This window comes from Notolepis coatsorum, assembly GCF_963971535.1.
Source record: "Notolepis coatsorum genome assembly, chromosome: 15".
Lineage (NCBI taxonomy): Eukaryota > Metazoa > Chordata > Actinopteri > Aulopiformes > Paralepididae > Notolepis > Notolepis coatsorum.
The window spans coordinates 23,364,129-23,386,795 of record NC_140179.1 but is presented as its reverse complement, the minus strand read 5'-3'; the positions used below and the strand labels follow the sequence as shown (position 1 = coordinate 23,386,795).

At 45.6% G+C, this 22,667-nt stretch overlaps 1 protein-coding gene across 1 annotated transcript in view; it reads left to right on the top strand.

Annotated features, from left to right (window-relative positions):
- col7a1l (collagen type VII alpha 1-like) overlaps nucleotides 1-22,667 on the top strand; it is a gene marked incomplete at its 5' end in the record, with an annotated part of 253,304 nt that overhangs the window by 166,707 nt on the left and 63,930 nt on the right. The window contains 4 exons of the mRNA XM_084330929.1: nucleotides 2,645-2,710; nucleotides 5,401-5,457; nucleotides 7,683-7,784; nucleotides 19,354-19,386. Of these exons, the coding sequence (XP_084187055.1) occupies nucleotides 2,645-2,710; nucleotides 5,401-5,457; nucleotides 7,683-7,784; nucleotides 19,354-19,386 (258 nt within the window). The remainder of the gene's footprint in view (nucleotides 1-2,644; nucleotides 2,711-5,400; nucleotides 5,458-7,682; nucleotides 7,785-19,353; nucleotides 19,387-22,667) is intronic.

Below are 22,667 nucleotides of genomic sequence, written 5' to 3'. Positions count from 1 at the left end.
TTTGTATAGCACATTTAAAAACAACATGGTTGACCAAAGTGCTTCACAGTAAAAACCATAATATAGTAAACATAAACACAATACAAAGTACACAGAACTACCAACAAAATTACAGCAGCAGACTACATTCTTTTTTCAAAGCTAGGGAGAACAAATGTGTTTTAAGATGGGACTTAAACACTGGGGGCGTTGGGGCCAGCCTAATGTGGGGGGGCAACTCGTTCCACAGTTTGGGGGCTGCAACCGCAAATGCACGGCCCCCCCTGTTTTTTAGTCTGGATTTAGGGACAACAAGGAGGGACTGGTCAGCAGACCTCAGAGACCGTGATGGGGTGTAGGGGTGCAGGATGCGTCTATTCTTTCCCCAATACATTTCCAGTTCCGCATTCGCCTTCTGCGATCCGATTGGCCACTGACTCTACGCCCAAACAGCGTGTTACGCTAATAACGTAGCGTTACGCTAGAACGCGGAACTGGAAATGTATTGGAGAAAGAATAGACGCGTGCAGGATCTCGGTGAGGTAGGGTGGGGCCAGACCATTCATTGCTTTATAAGCAAACAGCAGGATCATAAAATTGACCCTAAACTGCAGGGGTGTATTTAGCAGGGGTGTAAAGTACTTGAGTAATGTACTTCGTTACAATACTTAAATACTGTTTTTGGGGGATTTGTACTTTACTCTAGTATTATTATGTTTGTATACTTGTACTTTTACTCAATTACATTTCAGAGAAAAAAAACATACTTTTTACTCCTTACATTTAAAATGCAGACCTACAGTACAAAGTACAAATCTCGCAGGTCCAACTATTTTAATTAGTATAATTGTTTCTCTGGCCGAACTAACGTTAACGTTATTAATCCCGCGGCCGCACTTTATTTAAAAACAGCCAATCAAATCCCCATCAATGGAAAATGAACCCGCCCATACCCATGCTGATTGGTCCTTGTGCAAGACTAGAAAGCGGGGATCTTTGCTTAAACACCTGCTATCAGAAGAATAGACAGTCCGAAAAAAAGTTTTAACTTTTAACTTTTTAGTACTTAAGTACATTTAAACGTAGAAACCTTTTCACTTTTACTCAAGTGTGTTTTTAGCCAGATACTCTGACTTTTACTTGAGTATGATTTTGAGACGGTACCCATACTTTCACTTAAGTATAATTTCTGGGTACTTTTTACACCCCTGCCATTTAGGCTGAACAAGAGAGAAGCCTCCCAGCAGGGATGCATGAAACAGGGAAATACATCCATTTCCTTTTGTTGTTGTACATTTAGTCATTTAGCTGAACGCTTTTATCCAAGGCGACTTGTACAACGAGTCGGCAGGAAGGGTACAACTCTGGCAGCTAAGGGTCAGTGATATTGTCCATCAAATACTAGTGTTGAACTTGAGTGTTACACTCTGAGTGCATAGTAGTATAGACTTATTAGCATGCTAGGTAGTAGTATAAAGATAGTAACATTAGTAGTATAGACTTATTAGCATGCTAGGTAGTAGTATAAAGATAGTAACATAGTAGTATAGACTTATTAGCATGCTAGGTAGTAGTATAAAGATAGTAACATAGTAGTATAGACTTATTAGCATGCTAGGTAGTAGTATAAAAATTGTAGTATAGACATATTAGCATGATAGGTATTAGTATAAAAATAGTATTATAGATATATTAGCATGATAGGTATTAGTATAAAAATAGTAGTATAGATATATTAGCATGATATGTATTATTATAAAAATAGTAGTATAGATATATTAGCATGATATGTATTTGTATAAAAATAGTAGTATAGATATATTAGCATGATAGGTATTAGTATAAAAATAGTAACATAGTAGTATAGACATATTGGCATGATAGGTAGTAGTATATAGTAGCATAGTAGTATAGACATATTAGCATGATAGGCAGTAATATAAAAATAGTAGCATAGTAGTATAGACATATTAGCATGATAGGTAGTAGTATACAAATAGTAGTATAGACATATTAGCATGATAGGTAGTAACATAGTAGTAAGGTACATAATAGTAAAGGTATCTTACTACTAAATGCATATATACCATACAAGTGCTTCTGTCCGGATATGACCAGTGCCAGCGAAATCCATAAAGCGCTACATTCTCATTCCTAGAGCATGAAATGTGAACGACCCAAATAATGCAGAATGTTTTCGCCACTGTTTTGGACTGCATTTTTGTTTCAAGTTTTAAAGAGGTGCCAATATTCCATAGTGCAGATTTAACATGAACCCTGACTAAACGGGGACACTAACTCAGTGCGTGCTGTCCGTGTGGCTTGACATGACATTAACTGGCCTGTTGAGAAATAAAAGCTTTGACGTGAGACGTAACAAAAATGTAATTTACATTTGGGCTTAGTCGTATTCTAACCATAATGTAACCATAACTGAGGCGCAATCAAATACAGCAAGCGTGTGTGTGTGTCGCAGCTGAAACCAAACTAAAACGCATGCGTTTGTCCTAACGTTAGTGTGTTGTTGTTTGTTTTTATTAACGTGTGACTTGTCGTCGTTCACGGTTTGCTTCGTTTGCCGCTTCGCTTCGCCCACGTGATTGGTCACTTAGCGTAGTTGTTGAATGTTCTCCGCTACACCTCACGTCTATGTTTCTGTCTAAAGGAGGGTGAGCGGGTCGAGGAGGACGACAACGTTTATGATGGCGAAGAGTACAATTATGAATATGAGGTGAGTGTGACCTCACTGTCGAGTGAAAACCCACTGTACCTCGATGTGCAAAAGATTTGGAGAGGGTTCATTTTGTGTAGGCTTGTCTACTGTAACTCTTATGTACAGTATGTGGGCCTGGACCAGCTCTCTCTACGACGCCTACAGCTAGTGCAGAACACTGGCCTAGACCAGCCCTGTCTACGACACCTACAGCTAGTGCAGAACGCTGGCCTAGACCAGCTCTCTCTACGATCCTACAGCTAGTGCAGAACACTGGCCTAGACCAGCTCTGTCTACGATCCTACAGCTAGTGCAGAACACTGGCCATGTACAATAGAGAGCATCTTGACTCTCACCTCCTGGTTTGGGAATAGCACTGCACAAGACCGAAGCAGACTACAAAGAGTGACACGTTCAGCCGAACGCACAATTGGAGGGGGGCTCCCCACCCTCCAGAACATTTACAACAAGCGTTGCAAGGGCAAGGCTAAGAGAATCATTAAAGACTCCAGTCACCCGAACAACTGCCTCTTTGAACTGCTGCGGTCAGGCAAGCGATACCGGAGTCTCAAGGCGAGCACAGAAAGACTCAGAAGAAGCTTCTATCCCCAGGCCATCAGGCTGCTAAACGAACAATGAACACTACACAACAACAACCACCAAAACGCACATAGCACACACATCCACACGCACACACTCACTTTAAACAAACACACTGTAGCACCCACTCCACACACTTTATAGCACACACCCACTTTAAACAAACACACTGTAGCACCCACTCCCCACACTTTATATTTATTGATGAAGGATTGCACTACAACTCGTACACCTTACTGTAAATTGTACCTAAATTGTACCTCATCCCATTTCTGCTTTGCACTATATAGTACTGTACATTAGTACACTGCATAGTATTGTATATTATATGGTAACTCAGAACATTGTACATATGTCTATACCGAACACTGTGACCTCATTTTCTTCTTCTAAATTACATGCTATACTATGTTATTTGATGTTATTTGATACTATCTTGTCTTAGCACAGTCTCTGGAGCGTAACAGTAAGAAGCATTTTGTATGAAAGTATTCTGTACTTCTGTATGACAACTATTAAAGAAACTTGAAACTTGAAAACTTGGCCTAGACCAGCCCTGTCTACGACACCTACAGCTAGTGCAGAACACTGGCCTAGACCAGCTCTGTCTACGACACCTACAGCTAGTGCAGAACACTGGCCTAGACCAGCTCTGTCTACGATCCTACAGCTAGTGCAGAACGCTGGCCTAGACCAGCTCTCTCTACGATCCTACAGCTAGTGCAGAACACTGGCCTAGACCAGCTCTGTCTACGACACCTACAGTACAGCTAGTGCAGAACACTGGCCTAGACCAGCCCTGTCTACGACACCTACAGCTAGTGCAGAACGCTGGCCTAGACCAGCTCTGTCTACAACACCTACAGCTAGTGCAGAACACTGGCCTAGACCAGCTCTCTCTACGATCCTACAGCTAGTGCAGAACACTGGCCTAGACCAGCCCTGTCTACGACACCTACAGTACAGCTAGTGCAGAACACTGGCCTAGACCAGCTCTGTCTACAACACCTACAGCTAGTGCAGAACACTGGCCTAGACCAGCTCTGTCTACGATCCTACAGCTAGTGCAGAACGCTGGCCTAGACCAGCTCTGTCTACGATCCTACAGCTAGTGCAGAACACTGGCCTAGACCACCCCCCCCTACGATCCTACAGCTAGTGCAGAACACTGGCCTAGACCAGCCCTGTCTACAACGCCCACAGCTAGTGCAGAACACTGGCCTAGACCAGCTCTGTCTACGATCCTACAGCTAGTGCAGAACGCTGGCCTAGACCAGCCCTGTCTACGACACCTACAGCTAGTGCAGAACACTGGCCTAGACCAGCCCCCCCTACGATCCTACAGCTAGTGCAGAACACTGGCCTAGACCAGCTCTCTCTACGATCCTACAGCTAGTGCAGAACACTGGCCTAGACCAGCCCTGTCTACGATCCTACAGCTAGTGCAGAACACTGGCCTAGACCACCCCCCCCTACGATCCTACAGCTAGTGCAGAACACTGGCCTAGACCAGCCCTGTCTACAACGCCTACAGCTAGTGCAGAACACTGGCCTAGACCAGCCCTGTCTACAACGCCTACAGCTAGTGCAGAACACTGGCCTAGACCACCCCCCCCTACGATCCTACAGCTAGTGCAGAACGCTGGCCTAGAGCTATTCTCACTGACCTATTCTGACCTATTCTGACCTATTCTGACCTATTCTGACCTAGTTAACGTGAACAAAATCTTCACCCCTCCCACACCCAATCACACAAAGCGTTCTTCTCGAAGGCCGACTTTCGGTCTACCCTCGTCCTCATAATCAAACCGCACACTCATGTGACTTTGACCTAATGAGCAGAATTCCCCCGGGACTGAAATACCATCCCCCCCCCCCCCGCCCACACGATAGACAGGAAATTCAGTGCTGCTTTCAGAGAAGAAAAATAACACGCCCCACTAGATGAATTAATTACTTGTTATGAATTACATTAGCGATCATGACTCACTGTACGAATGACACATTCCTGTACTGGAGAGTCAGTCTTTGGAGTTTTTCTACTGCAGGTTTATGTTATATAATTATATTATATATATATACATTGATTACATTTTTTTTCCAAACAGGATGATCTTTCCACTGATGGTACCTTACTCTCTCAGGAGGGGAGAGGGAAAGGACAGGTATGTCTGCATTAAACCTTTAAGATAAAAATCAAATCAAATCAAATGTATTTGTATAGCCCGAGATCACATGGAATAGCCCCCATGGGCTGTACAAGTCTTCCTTGTACAAGTCAAGACGAAACATCACAATAGATCAAAAACAAAAAACACCATAAAATCCAAATATATGCGACACTCCCAGACTTTCCCCAATGAAGATAAGGAACAACTCACTAAAACCCTAGCAATAGTAAGAAAGAAAAAGCACCACAAGATAAGATCAAATAAGATAAGACATGATAAGCTATTCCTTTATTGATCCGCTTGGGGGAAATTCGGGTGTCATAGCAGCGTGGGGGAGGGGAGGTTCAGGTATGTGCAGGGTAATTGAAGAAATACATAAATATAAGCAATCAAATTAAACATGTATATACAAATATGAGGAAAGAATAAACAGTGTAAACAATATAATAAAAAATTAAACAGTGTACACCAGGTGCAGGTGAGGGTCTGTACCCTGACTGGCATGATATACATCATACGTTATAGTCCGTGCAGGTTGTGGTGGTTAATAGTCAGACACACTTAGTGGTCAGACATTCCTAATAGTTAATCATTTAATGTTAAATTATTATAGCAAGACGTGCCTGTATGAGGTGTGCTACAATTCTGCATACCTGTATGTGAAAGAGTGAGGCGGCCTAATGACATGTTTACATTATATATTTATATTCTTTTTTTTTTATCCACTTTTTCTCCCATTTTCTATATTTTTCTCCCATCCCAATTTCGTATCATCCAATTCAACCCTCCCCTGTCACGAACGCTGTTTCTTGCCTCCCACAAGCCGGCTGCAATGTGGACTAAGTCATACATAGCACAAATCCCCTCCGGTACTTGAGGTAACAGCAGTCGCATCTTTTCACCTGCGCAGCTCGATCTCTCAGTGGCGAGGAGTAACGCGTGGGAGGCTCACGCTGCCCCCGACACTTCCTGATTCTACTGCGCAGGCGCACCAACCGACCTGTAGGAGTCGCTGTCCACAACGCCCGATCCCCACCCATCAGTTTCCCACCCCCTAATACGGCCAATGTGTATTAGTATGAACGACCAGCTAAACTGAAAGCAATGTGGAGCGCTGGGCTCGAACAGAAAAGCCCAGCGTCTCCGTCATTCATGGCGAGCGCCTTGCCCACTACGCCACATAGCCGCCCCCTATATATTTATATTCTATTAACCTCCACAGCATTAACCTAATGAATGAATGAATGAACAAGTTTATTTTTTAACATGTATTCTTTACATTCCTCTAAATAAATCATAATATCAAGCTTTGTCAAACAGAATAATCAGAATGAAAAAGAAATTAGGCAGTCAGGTGGCGTAACGGAGTTTGCTTTTGTCACCAACCCCGGAGCGGCTGGATTCGCCTGTTCGAATCCAGCTCACAGCTCCGGGGTTGTCACCAGCTTGGCTGGCCGTTCACACTAATACAATTGGCAGTATTAGAGGGTGGGAGAAGCTGGCGGGGTGGGTCTGGGTCGTTGTAAACAGCGACTCCTACAGTTCGGTCGGGGCGCCTGCTAAGCGCGGATAGGATCTAAGTGGGATAGTGTGATCCTTCCACACGCTACGCCCTCTCAGTGAGAATCCGCACTGCCAGGTGAAAAGAAGCGGTTGATTGGCTGGACGTGTGTCGGAGGAAGCACGTGGTAGCCTCCACTCTCCCAGACCGACTGTGGGGGGTAAGTACGCAGCGACCAGGAAGGGGATTGGGAATTGGCATAATGACTAACATTGGGATGGGAGAAAATCGGAGGAAAAAGGAGGGGGAAAAAGATCAATAAAAAAAAAAAAAAAAAAATTAAAAAGAAATTATAAACAAAAAGTCAAGAGCAATGTAGTTAGTTGACGTTTGATGTTCAAAAAAGGAGTAGAGCGAAGCTAAGCTTATTGATCCCTACCCCCCTTACATTTAAATGTTTTCCTGCATTAATCTTACTTGATATAAGATAATTTTGTATAATACATTATATAATATACATTTTACTATAGTATAAAAAATTTAAAAATTAAAAAAATTGAGTCGCTTGACAGCAGTAAATACAATACAACACTACATAACGCAATATAACATCGTTTATCAGCATTACTCATTTCTATATTTCTCTAATGTGTATTAGACATGACATGACATAATGACATACATTATATATATATTTATATTCTATTAACCTACACAGCCAGAACACACTCCAGATCGCGTCCAGTTTGAGAGATTAGAGGTCGTCTCCTCCAGCCTCCGTCCACCAACATCACATCCCAGTGGAGACAGAGACACACAGGTGAGATCAAGTGTTTACTTATTATAACAGAACCTACATTATGTACCTTTTTCCCTGTGGCCCATCATACTGTATTTACATATGTTAAGGCTGTCAAAGTTAACGCGATATTTAAGCGTTAACGCACAATTCTGTTAACGCCACTATTTTTTTTAACGCACGATTAACGTTTACAAATATATATATATTTAAAATTATTATTATAATTTTATTTTTTTAATGTTTAGACTTCACTCAGGTGTATTATTGATACTCTCATTGATACTATGTTTGTTTCTGCAAAGTGTGTGTGTGAGAGAGAGAGAGAGAGAGAGAGAGAGAGAGAGAGAGAGAGAGAGAGAGAGAGAGAGAGAGAGAGAGAGAGAGAGAGAGAGAGAGAGAGAGAGAGAGAGAGAGAGGTGAGGAAGGGGCAAGAGAGAAAGAGAGCTGGGAGAGAGTATGTTTGTGAGAGAGAGAGAGAGAGAGAGAGAGAGAGAGAGAGAGAGAGAGAGAGTGGGGGGTGTGAGTCCTCAGCCCTTCCTAACGTTTTCTTTCCCCTATTATTTCATGCACACTTTTGAATTTGATGCAAATTTGCAATGCATGAGGGTCATCCCTTTGTGTTAAATGGCTGCATAAAGCAAGCATTTGTTGACTCATGTTGATAAGAGTATTAAAACTTGAAAAAGATCTGTGGTCGATTTAGAACAGATAAAAAATATGCGATTCATTTGCGATTAATCGCGAGTTAACTATGGACAATCATGTGATTAATCAGATTAAATATTTTAATCGATTGACAGCCTTAACATATTTATGACCGAGACTCGTTTGTCCCCATATTATCACAGTTTGAATGTTTAAGAACATATTTACTGTAACAGCTAACAGTTGTAGTGTCTCTAAATAGTAAAATATGTATTAAAAAAGGCAGTTTGTGACACCTAGTACCTGACTGCCAAGGTGTTAAAAATTAAGCCAAACTTTAGATTGGATTTTCTCCGTTTTTCTCTGCTCTGAAACATGAGGTTTAACTAGATTCAAATAAGCACATATTCTGCAGATATTTTCAATGTATGACACATCATTTGAAAGCTTACCTTCCTGTACTTTCACTGAAAAATTACGAGGGAGACTTGTGCCACAAACTGCTTGTTCACATTTTTCCCAGGAATGTCGCCAAAGACACTCAGTACATAAGACGTGATGCTGCTGCGTAGACAAGAGCTTCCATCAGTGTTTCCTTACTCTGCGATAGATGTGACTTAACAGACACTTATTTAAATGTATTTAAATAAATTGAAATCTTTGAGATTGGCACTTTAAGGAAATACACTTATTGACAAGGTTACATGTCTATTTTTAATCAGGTAATCAAAGCAAAGCAGGCTATATTCTCTGTCCTCACTCCACAATGGAATTAACTTCCCACCACAGTCAGAACAGCTGAAACCATCACAGTCAGGACAGATGAAACCATCACAGTCAGGACAGACAGCTGAAACCATCACAGTCAGGACAGCTGAAACCATCACAGTCAGGACAGCTGAAACCATCATAGTCAGGACAACTGAAATAATCACAGTCAGGACAGTTCAAACCATCAGTTAGGACAGCTGAAACCATCACAGTCAGGAGCTGAAACCACCACAGTCAGGACAGCTGAAACTACCACAGTCAGGAGCTGAAACCACCACGGTCAGGACAACTGAAACCACCACAGTCAGGACAGCTGAAACCATCACAGTCATGACAGCTGAAACCACCACAGTCAGGACAGCTGAAACCATCACAGTCAGGACAGACAGCTGAAACCATCACAGTCAGGACAGCTGAAACCATCACAGTCAGGACAGCTGAAACCACCACAGTCAGGACAGCTGAAACCATCACAGTCAGGACAGACAGCTGAAACCACCACAGTCAGGACAGCTGAAACCATCACAGTCAGGACAGCTGAAACCACCACAGGCAGGACAGCTGAAACCACCACAGTCAGGACAACTGAAACCATCACAGTCAGGACAGCTGAAACCATCACCGTCAGGACAGCTGACACCATCATAGTCAGGACAGCTGAAACCATCACAGTCAGGACAGCTGAAACCACCATAGTCAGGACAGCTGAAACCATCACAGTCAGGACAGCTGAAACCATCACAGTCAGGACAGCTGAAACCACCACAGTCAGGACAGCTGAAACCATCACCGTCAGGACAGCTGAAACCATCACAGTCAGGACAGCTGAAACCATCACCGCCAGGACAGCTGAAACCATCATAGTCAGGACAGCTGAAACCATCACAGTTAGGACAGCTGAAACCATCATAGTCAGGACAGCTGAAACCATCACAGTTAGGACAGTTGAAACCACCACAGTCAGGACAGACAGCTGAAACCATCACAGTCAGGACAGACAGCTGAAACCACCACAGTCAGGACAGACAGCTGAAACCACCACAGTCAGGACAGACAGCTGAAACCATCACAGTCAGGACAGACAGCTGAAACCACCACAGTCAGGACAGCTGAAACCATCACAGTCAGGACAGCTGAAACCACCACAGGCAGGACAGCTGAAACCACCACAGTCAGGACAACTGAAACCATCACAGTCAGGACAGCTGAAACCATCACCGTCAGGACAGCTGACACCATCATAGTCAGGACAGCTGAAACCATCACAGTCAGGACAGCTGAAACCACCATAGTCAGGACAGCTGAAACCATCACAGTCAGGACAGCTGAAACCATCACAGTCAGGACAGCTGAAACCACCACAGTCAGGACAGCTGAAACCATCACCGTCAGGACAGCTGAAACCATCACAGTCAGGACAGCTGAAACCATCACCGTCAGGACAGCTGAAACCATCATAGTCAGGACAGCTGAAACCATCACAGTTAGGACAGCTGAAACCATCATAGTCAGGACAGCTGAAACCATCACAGTTAGGACAGTTGAAACCACCACAGTCAGGACAGACAGCTGAAACCATCACAGTCAGGACAGACAGCTGAAACCACCACAGTCAGGACAGACAGCTGAAACCACCACAGTCAGGACAGACAGCTGAAACCATCACAGTCAGGACAGACAGCTGAAACCATCACAGTCAGGACAGACAGCTGAAACCATCACAGTCAGGACAGACAGCTGAAACCACCACAGTCAGGACAGACAGCTGAAACCACCACAGTCAGGACAGACAGCTGAAACCATCACCGTCAGGACACCTGAAACCATCATAGTCAGGACAGCTGAAACCATCACAGTTAGGACAGCTGAAACCATCATAGTCAGGACAGCTGAAACCATCACAGTTAGGACAGTTGAAACCACCACAGTCAGGACAGACAGCTGAAACCATCACAGTCAGGACAGACAGCTGAAACCACCACAGTCAGGACAGACAGCTGAAACCATCACAGTCAGGACAGACAGCTGAAACCACCACAGTCAGGACAGCTGAAACAATCACAGTCAGGACAGACAGCTGAAACCATCACAGTTAGGACAGCTGAAACCATCAGTCAGGACAGTTGAAACCATCACCGTCAGGACAGCTGAAACCATCACAGTCAGGACAGCTGAAAGCACCACAGTCAGGACAGCTGAAACCATCACCATCAGGACAGCTGAAACCATCACAGTCAGGACAGCTGAAACCATCACAGTTAGGACAGCTGAAACCATCACAGTCAGGACAGATGAAACCATCACAGTCAGGACAGATGAAACCATCACAGTCAGGACAGCTGAAACCACCACAGTTAGGACAGCTGAAACCATCACAGTTAGGACATCTGAAACCACCACAGTCAGGACAGACAGCTGAAACCATCACAGTCAGGACAGACAGCTGAAACCACCACAGTCAGGACAGCTGAAACCACCACAGTCAGGACAGACAGCTGAAACCATCACAGTCAGGACAGACAGCTGAAACCACCACAGTCAGGACAGCTGAAACCATCACAGTCAGGACAGATGAAACCATCACAGTCAGGACAGATGAAACCATCACAGTCAGGACAGCTGAAACCACCACAGTTAGGACAGCTGAAACCATCACAGTTAGGACAGCTGAAACCACCACAGTCAGGACAGACAGCTGAAACCATCACAGTCAGGACAGACAGCTGAAACCACCACAGTCAGGACAGCTGAAACCACCACAGTCAGGACAGACAGCTGAAACCATCACAGTCAGGACAGACAGCTGAAACCACCACAGTCAGGACAGCTGAAACAATCACAGTCAGGACAGACAGCTGAAACCATCACAGTTAGGACAGCTGAAACCATCACAGTCAGGACAGCTGAAACCATCACCGTCAGGACAGCTGAAACCATCACAGTCAGGACAGCTGAAAGCACCACAGTCAGGACAGCTGAAACCATCACAGTCAGGACAGCTGAAACCACCACAGTCAGGACAGCTGAAACCATCACCATCAGGACAGCTGAAACCATCACAGTCAGGACATCTGAAACCATCACAGTTAGGACAGCTGAAACCACCACAGTCAGGACAGACAGCTGAAACCACCACAGTCAGGACAGACAGCTGAAACCATCACAGTCAGGACAGACAGCTGAAACCATCACAGTCAGGACAGACAGCTGAAACCATCACAGTCAGGACAGACAGCTGAAACCACCACAGTCAGGACAGACAGCTGAAACCACCACAGTCAGGACAGACAGCTGAAACCATCACCGTCAGGACACCTGAAACCATCATAGTCAGGACAGCTGAAACCATCACAGTTAGGACAGCTGAAACCATCATAGTCAGGACAGCTGAAACCATCACAGTTAGGACAGTTGAAACCACCACAGTCAGGACAGACAGCTGAAACCATCACAGTCAGGACAGACAGCTGAAACCACCACAGTCAGGACAGACAGCTGAAACCATCACAGTCAGGACAGACAGCTGAAACCACCACAGTCAGGACAGCTGAGTTCAAGTTCAAGTTCAAGTTCTTTAATAGTTGTCATACAGAAGTACAGAATACTTTCATACAAAATGCTTCTTACTGTTACGCTCCAGAGACTGTGCTAGACAAGATAGTATCAAATAACATAATAACATAATATAGCATGAATTTAGAAGAAGAAAATGAGGTCACAGTTGTTCGGTATAGACATATGTACAATGTTCTGAGTTACCATATAATATACAATACACAACTATGCAGTGTACTAATGTACAGTACTATCTAGTGCAAAGCAGAAATGGGATGAGGTACAATTTTAGGTACAATTTACAGTAAGGTGTACGAGTTGTAGTGCAATCCTTCATCCATAAATATAAGTGTGGGGAGTGGGTGCTACAGTGTGTTTGTTTAAAGTGGGTGTGTGCTATAAAGTGTGTGTAGTGGGTGCTGCAGTGTGTTTGTTTAAAGTGAGTGTGTGCGTGTGGATGTGTGTGCTATGTGTGTTTGGTGGTTGTTGTTGTGTAGTGTTCATTCATTGTTCGTTTAGCAGCCTGATGGCCTGGGGATAGAAGCTACTTCTGAGTCTTTCTGTGCTCGCCTTGAGACTCCTGTATCGCTTGCCTGACGGCAGCAGTTCAAAGAGGCAGTTGTTCGGGTGGCTCGAGTCCTTAATAATTCTCTTAGCCTTCCCCTTGCAACGCTTGTAGTAAATGTTCTGGAGGGTGGGGAGCCCCCCTCCGATTGTGCGTTCGGCTGAACGTGTCACTCTTTGTAGTCTGCTTTGGTCTTTTGCAGTGCTATTCCCAAACCAGGAGGTGATGTTGCCGGTCAAGATGCTCTCTATTGTACATGAGTAGAAGTTCTTAAGGATCTTCTGGCTGACTTGGAACTTCCTTAGGCGCCTGAGGAAGTAGAGGCGTTGTCGTGCCTTCTTCACCACACTGTTAATGTGTATGGTCCATTTCAAGTCCTCGGATATGTGGGCTCCGAGGTACTTGAAGCTGTTGACTCTCTCAACCGGTGCCCCGTCGATGCTGAGGGGGCTGTAGTCCTTGACCCCCGACCTCCTGAAGTCCACAATCATCTCCTTTGTTTTGCTGACGTTCAGGGAGAGGCTGTTTTCCTGGCACCATCCCGCCAGGACCTTGACCTCTTCCAGGTAGGCCCTCTCGTCGTTGGCAGAGATCAGGCCCACCACCACTGTGTCGTCAGCAAATTTGACGATTGTATTGCTACTCCGCTGAGCCACACAGTCGTGTGTGTACAGGGAGTAGAGGAGGGGACTCAGAACACAGCCCTGGGGGGCCCCTATGTTGAGGGTGATGGATGAGGAGGTGCAGTTGCCTGCTCTCACCACCTGGGGTCTACCAGTCAGGAAGTCCAAGACCCACTGGCAGAGGTCATAGCCCAAGCCCAGGTCCCTGAGCTTGGCTATGAGTATGGAGGGGACTATGGTATTGAATGCCGAGCTGTAGTCGATGAATAGCATTCTCACATAGTTCCCCTGCCTCTTGTCCAGGTGTGATGCTGCTGTGTGCAGCACATGGGATATGGCGTCCTCCGTGGACCTGTTGGGGCGGTATGCAAATTGCAGGGGGTCCATGTTGATGGGGAGGGAGGAGCAGATGTAGCCCTTTACTAGCTTCTCAAAGCACTTCATGGCTATGGAGGTGAGAGCTACAGGGCGGTAGTCGTTGAGGCAAGCAGGCTTGGATTTTTTGGGTACAGGGATAATAGTGGACTTCTTCAGGCAGGTGGGGATGACAGCCTGTTCTAAGGACAGGTTAAATATGTCAGTGAATACTGGGGCCAGTTGGTCGGCACAGACTTTTAGGACGCGGCCGGGGATGCCGTCCGGACCTGCTGCCTTCCTGATATTCACTTTTTTAAAGGTCCGCCTCACCTCATGCTCTGTTACCCTGAACACTGCGCCTCCATCAGCAGCCGACCCCCCCCCCCCCATTGCCGAGGCTTGTGAGCTGGTGTTGTTATTACCAGCATCAAACCTCGCATAGAAGGTATTGAGGTCGTTTGCTAAGGAGATGTCACTGTTCAGTTTGAGGGAGGCGCCTTTGTAGTCTGTCATCGTTTTGAGCCCCTGCCACATAGCTCTAGAGTCAGCTTGTTCAAACTGGAGTTCAATTTTATCCCTGTAGCGTCGTTTGGCCTCTGTCACTGTCCTCCTTACGTTGTGTTGCGCCACCTTGTGGTCGTTCATGTTGCCTGCCACTAGGCCGTCATTGTATGCTTTGGTGCGCTCTCTCAGAGCTTCACGGACGGATTTGTCTACCCAGGGTTTTTGATTTGGGTAAACTTTCATTTTGGTAGTGGGGATTGTTTCTTTCACCCTAGTACAGACATAGTCCAGCACTGTCCAGCACTGTCTCCGTGTAGGCATTAATGTTATCTGTGTCACAGTCAGGACAGACAGCTGAAACCATCACAGTTAGGACAGCTGAAACCATCAGTCAGGACAGTTGAAACCATCACCGTCAGGACAGCTGAAACCATCACAGTCAGGACAGCTGAAAGCACCACAGTCAGGACAGCTGAAACCATCACCATCAGGACAGCTGAAACCATCACAGTCAGGACAGCTGAAACCATCACAGTTAGGACAGCTGAAACCATCACAGTCAGGACAGATGAAACCATCACAGTCAGGACAGATGAAACCATCACAGTCAGGACAGCTGAAACCACCACAGTTAGGACAGCTGAAACCATCACAGTTAGGACATCTGAAACCACCACAGTCAGGACAGACAGCTGAAACCATCACAGTCAGGACAGACAGCTGAAACCACCACAGTCAGGACAGCTGAAACCACCACAGTCAGGACAGACAGCTGAAACCATCACAGTCAGGACAGACAGCTGAAACCACCACAGTCAGGACAGCTGAAACCATCACAGTCAGGACAGATGAAACCATCACAGTCAGGACAGATGAAACCATCACAGTCAGGACAGCTGAAACCACCACAGTTAGGACAGCTGAAACCATCACAGTTAGGACAGCTGAAACCACCACAGTCAGGACAGACAGCTGAAACCATCACAGTCAGGACAGACAGCTGAAACCACCACAGTCAGGACAGCTGAAACCACCACAGTCAGGACAGACAGCTGAAACCATCACAGTCAGGACAGACAGCTGAAACCACCACAGTCAGGACAGCTGAAACAATCACAGTCAGGACAGACAGCTGAAACCATCACAGTTAGGACAGCTGAAACCATCACAGTCAGGACAGCTGAAACCATCACCGTCAGGACAGCTGAAACCATCACAGTCAGGACAGCTGAAAGCACCACAGTCAGGACAGCTGAAACCATCACAGTCAGGACAGCTGAAACCACCACAGTCAGGACAGCTGAAACCATCACCATCAGGACAGCTGAAACCATCACAGTCAGGACATCTGAAACCATCACCGTCAGGACAGCTGAAACCATCATAGTCAGGACAGCTGAAACGATCACAGTTAGGACAGCTGAAACCATCATAGTCGGGACAGCTGAAAACATCAGTTAGGACAGCTGAAACCACCACAGTCAGGACAGACAGCTGAAACCATCACAGTCAGGACAGACAGCTGAAACCACCACAGTCAGGACAGCTGAAACCACCACAGTCAGGACAGACAGCTGAAACCATCACAGTCAGGACAGACAGCTGAAACCACCACAGTCAGGACAGCTGAAACAATCACAGTCAGGACAGACAGCTGAAACCATCACAGTTAGGACAGCTGAAACCATCATAGTCAGGACAGCTGAAACCATCACAGTTAGGACAGTTGAAACCACCACAGTCAGGACAGACAGCTGAAACCATCACAGTCAGGACAGACAGCTGAAACCACCACAGTCAGGACAGACAGCTGAAACCATCACAGTCAGGACAGACAGCTGAAACCACCACAGTCAGGACAGCTGAAACAATTACAGTCAGGACAGACAGCTGAAACCATCACAGTTAGGACAGCTGAAACCATCAGTCAGGACAGTTGAAAGCACCACAGTCAGGACAGCTGAAACCATCACAGTCAGGACAGCTGAAACCACCACAGTCAGGACAGCTGAAACCATCACCATCAGGACAGCTGAAACCATCACAGTCAGGACATCTGAAACCATCACCGTCAGGACAGCTGAAACCATCATAGTCAGGACAGCTGAAACGATCACAGTTAGGACAGCTGAAACCATCATAGTCGGGACAGCTGAAAACATCAGTTAGGACAGCTGAAACCACCACAGTCAGGACAGACAGCTGAAACCATCACAGTCAGGACAGACAGCTGAAACCACCACAGTCAGGACAGCTGAAACCACCACAGTCAGGACAGACAGCTGAAACCATCACAGTCAGGACAGACAGCTGAAACCACCACAGTCAGGACAGCTGAAACAATCACAGTCAGGACAGACAGCTGAAACCATCACAGTTAGGACAGCTGAAACCATCATAGTCAGGACAGCTGAAACCATCACAGTTAGGACAGTTGAAACCACCACAGTCAGGACAGACAGCTGAAACCATCACAGTCAGGACAGACAGCTGAAACCACCACAGTCAGGACAGACAGCTGAAACCATCACAGTCAGGACAGACAGCTGAAACCACCACAGTCAGGACAGCTGAAACAATTACAGTCAGGACAGACAGCTGAAACCATCACAGTTAGGACAGCTGAAACCATCAGTCAGGACAGTTGAAACCATCACCGTCAGGACAGCTGAAACCATCACAGTCAGGACAGCTGAAAGCACCACAGTCAGGACAGCTGAAACCATCACCATCAGGACAGCTGAAACCATCACAGTCAGGACAGCTGAAACCATCACAGTTAGGACAGCTGAAACCATCACAGTCAGGACAGATGAAACCATCACAGTCAGGACAGATGAAACCATCACAGTCAGGACAGCTGAAACCACCACAGTTAGGACAGCTGAAACCATCACAGTTAGGACATCTGAAACCACCACAGTCAGGACAGACAGCTGAAACCATCACAGTCAGGACAGACAGCTGAAACCACCACAGTCAGGACAGCTGAAACCACCACAGTCAGGACAGACAGCTGAAACCATCACAGTCAGGACAGACAGCTGAAACCACCACAGTCAGGACAGCTGAAACCATCACAGTCAGGACAGATGAAACCATCACAGTCAGGACAGATGAAACCATCACAGTCAGGACAGCTGAAACCACCACAGTTAGGACAGCTGAAACCATCACAGTTAGGACAGCTGAAACCACCACAGTCAGGACAGACAGCTGAAACCATCACAGTCAGGACAGACAGCTGAAACCACCACAGTCAGGACAGCTGAAACCACCACAGTCAGGACAGACAGCTGAAACCATCACAGTCAGGACAGACAGCTGAAACCACCACAGTCAGGACAGCTGAAACAATCACAGTCAGGACAGACAGCTGAAACCATCACAGTTAGGACAGCTGAAACCATCACAGTCAGGACAGCTGAAACCATCACCGTCAGGACAGCTGAAACCATCACAGTCAGGACAGCTGAAAGCACCACAGTCAGGACAGCTGAAACCATCACAGTCAGGACAGCTGAAACCACCACAGTCAGGACAGCTGAAACCATCACCGTCAGGACAGCTGAAACCATCACAGTCAGGACATCTGAAACCATCACCGTCAGGACAGCGGAAACCATCATAGTCAGGACAGCTGAAACCATCACAGTTAGGACAGCTGAAACCATCATAGTCGGGACAGCTGAAAACATCAGTTAGGACAGCTGAAACCACCACAGTCAGGACAGACAGCTGAAACCATCACAGTCAGGACAGACAGCTGAAACCACCACAGTCAGGACAGCTGAAACCACCACAGTCAGGACAGACAGCTGAAACCATCACAGTCAGGACAGACAGCTGAAACCACCACAGTCAGGACAGCTGAAACAATCACAGTCAGGACAGACAGCTGAAACCATCACAGTTACAGTAGGACAGCTGAAACCATCACAGTCAGGACAGCTGAAACCATCACCGTCAGGACAGCTGAAACCATCACAGTCAGGACAGCTGAAAGCACCACAGTCAGGACAGCTGAAACCATCACAGTCAGGACAGCTGAAACCATCACAGTCAGGACAGCTGAAACCATCAGAGTCAGGACAGCTGAAACCATCACAGTTAGGACAGCTGAAACCATCACAGTCAGGACAGCTGAAACCATCACAGTGAGGACAGACAGCTGAAACCACCACAGTCAGGACAGACAGCTGAAACCACCACAGTCAGGACAGACAGCTGAAACCATCACAGTCAGGACAGACAGCTGAAACCACCACAGTCAGGACAGCTGAAACCATCACCGTCAGGACAGCTGAAACCATCACAGTCAGGACAGCTGAAACCACCACAGTCAGGACAGCTGAAATCATCACCACCAGGACAGCTGAAACCATCACAGTCAGGACAGCTGAAATCATCACAGTTAGGACAGCCGAAACCATCACAGTTAGGACAGCCGAAAGCATCAGCTAAACGACTAAATGTAAATGTAACCAGTGTTGTGCCATTTACTTCCACTCCTGCACGAATGAAGCTTGTTTTGAATCAAATTGATCTGTTTCTTTGTGCTGATCAGGAAGAAGTATTAACTATGGAGGAGACAAAGCAGGTAAAGCAGGTTACAGCTGTTCAGATCCTTACTAACTCTACTGTACTAAACGGTCCATGCATGCATTTGAATGCAAAACTCTTTTGAATTAATTCTATTCTAAGGGCATGAATATGATGGAAAAGTGCTTCGATATGGTGATCGTCTTTGGAATTGGTAGGCTGTCATTTCTAACTGAGCAAAGTACAAACCCTTGGGGTAACGGGCTACATTCCATAGCCTACATAAGGATTTTGGATATTGACTTTTACACCATTGGCCTACTATTCTGTAAGTGATATGAGCACCTTGTCATCATAATTCAAGAACTTTTCTTTCCTCACTAACATCTGTGAAAATTTCACCAGTGCAAAAAAGGTACAAATGTTTGTGTAACGTGAATGTAATATTAATGTACAAATGCACTCAAAGCGATTCACTTTTAAAGGCTTCAAATATACATAATCTGTATATATATATCTATATATATACTGCAAGCATATAACCCAAGCATGACATAAAACAACCTTTTTTTTGGGGGCCACCTTGCGGTGGAAATACTCCAGCTCCCAGCATGCATTGCGCATGTCCTCTTGAACGTTTGCCTGCATTGGGATGAGAAGCCATGCCGACGAATCCACACTCGCCTACGAGTGATTTACTAAAAACAAACAAAAACACATTCCTTAGAATTCCTTTTTAATACTTTCTCTCTTTTTTCATTTTTTTTTTAAAACAGGGCCCTTAAATCTTGAGAGCGTGTGGCTTTAGAGTTGAAAGCGTGTTCTTAAACGAGTGCGCGCTGCTCGGGACGTGGAGGTAGAGAAACAGAGGGCGTGTAGCTGGCAAGGAGCAGCTTACCGTGAGCCTGCCCAGCGCACCGCGGGGGAACGAAGTGATGATGTCACTCGCCAAAAGCCACGCCCCCCATGACAAGATCCACATCTTGTATCAGGTGTTTTGTTTTTTTTGTTTTTTTTGTTCTTAGGAGAAAGCTATAGACATGTTTGCTGTATATACGTCAGACTCAGTGTGCGCTGCGCATCAAGGAGGCAAAAGGAACATAATCCTGGTCAGAACAACGGGGCGGCTGACTACAATATATTTGCATTTGTTAGCCACGCTAGTGATCGAAACAATCAATCCATGCCAAAGCTAGATATGTAAAAGGTGAAAGACTCACACTCACAGCCGTGCTGATTTGGCTAAATGACATCCAGACGTTTTCGTTTGAAACTACTTTTAGTCAGGGGAGTGTCATGGTTTCTCCATAGAGCTCCATTATACTTTTAGTCAGGGGAGTGTCATGGTTTCTCCATAGAGCTCCATTATACTTTTAGTCAGGGGAGTGTCATGGTTTCTCCATAGAGCTCCATTATACTTTTAGTCAGGGGAGTGTCATGGTTTCTCCATAGAGCTCCATTATACTTTTAGTCAGGGGAGTGTCATGGTTTCTCCATAGAGCTCCATTATACTTTTAGTCAGGGGAGTGTCATGGTTTCTCCATAGAGCTCCATTATACTTTTAGTCAGGGGAGTGTCATGGTTTCTCCATAGAGCTCCATTATACTTTTAGTCAGGGGAGTGTCATGGTTTCTCCATAGAGCTCCATTATACTTTTAGTCAGGGGAGTGTCATGGTTTCTCCATAGAGCCCCATTATACTTTTAGTCAGGAGAGTCATGGTTTCTCCATAGAGCTCCATTATACTTTTAGTCAGGGGAGTGATGGTTTCTCCATAGAGCTCCATTATACTTTTAGTCAGGGGAGTATCGTGGTTTCTCCATAGAGCTCCACTATACTTTTAGTCAGGGGAGTGTCATGGTTTCTCCATAGAGCTCCATTATACTTTTAGTCAGGAGAGTGTCGTGGTTTCTCCATAGAGCTCCATTATACTTTTAGTCAGGGGAGTGTCGTGGTTTCTCCATAGAGCTCCATTATACTTTTAGTCAGGGGAGTGTCATGGTTTCTCCATAGAGCTCCATTATACTTTTAGTCAGGAGAGTGTCGTGGTTTCTCCATAGAGCTCCATTATACTTTTAGTCAGGGGAGTGTCGTGGTTTCTCCATAGAGCTCCATTATACTTTTAGTCAGGGGAGTCATGGTTTCTCCATAGAGCTCCATTATACTTTTAGTCAGGAGAGTCATGGTTTCTCTATAGAGCTCCATTATACTTTTAGTCAGGAGTGTCGTGGTTTCTCCATAGAGCTCCATTATACTTTTAGTCAGGGGAGTCATGGTTTCTCCATAGAGCCCCAACTTACTTTTTTAGCACAGCAGCTCGTGCAGGTAGTGGGCAACTGTGCTTTCACACTAGGCATCTGTGCCCGTTTCCGAAGCACGACCGCTCCAAAAGTAGTGTAGTGAGAATGCTGCGTTCCGTCCCCGGGGACAGATAACCGCTCCGTGTCTGGGACCACTTGAAAAGGTGGTCAGGGGAACGAATCAGCGTCCCCGGGCACGGAACGATTGCAAATGTGAGCACAACTGTACCAAAACACAGAAGAGGCTTCCTGTAACAACGTGACGATGACACAACGTCATAACTATTCGACTGTCCATTGTGGAATTCAAAAGAAGATAGGTCTGTTTCTCACCTTATTGACGAACGTAAGTAGCATCTTAGTATAACAAAGGCATTTCTTGATGCAAAGGACGACTCCATTGCACAGGCTTTGATTATTTCTCTAACGACTTGTCGCATACTAGATGACGCAAGTGCACTCTTGTGTTCATTGGCGGATCGCAAACCAACCAGGTGCATACTGCCACCTGCTGTATCGGGGTGTCGCTCCCTCAAGTGTGCTCGGGAACGTAACGAGATTGGTAGTGTGAACGCTGGCCGGCGGGGGAGTGGGGAGGGGGGACTATCCTCCTCGCGAACGGAATGGAGGCAACCGTTCCTAATGTGAAAACACCCGTAGTCACGTGACTCAGTTGGTGTTGCTGATTGGCTCGAACACGGTATGTTTGTATACAGCGAACAGGTCTATAGAAGAGAGGGAGGCTCTCTGTTTACATCTTCACGTGCAGTTGACTGACTTTCATTAAAACCTTCCTTTGTAAATGTATCTGTAGCCTTCGCTTTGCATAAACGGCCTCTCTTACTTGCTCCTAATTTATTTATTAATTCACTTTTTTCCTGTGTGTCACAAAGGAAGATCAGATTAGATCAACAGATTTTTAATACATTATCCTTTTGTATCACGTTGTCACAAAATATTTATTTATTGAAAACATAAGATTGTATTTTGTATTCTGTTTTTTTTTTATCTATGATGTTCTGTTTTGGACATTTATGTAG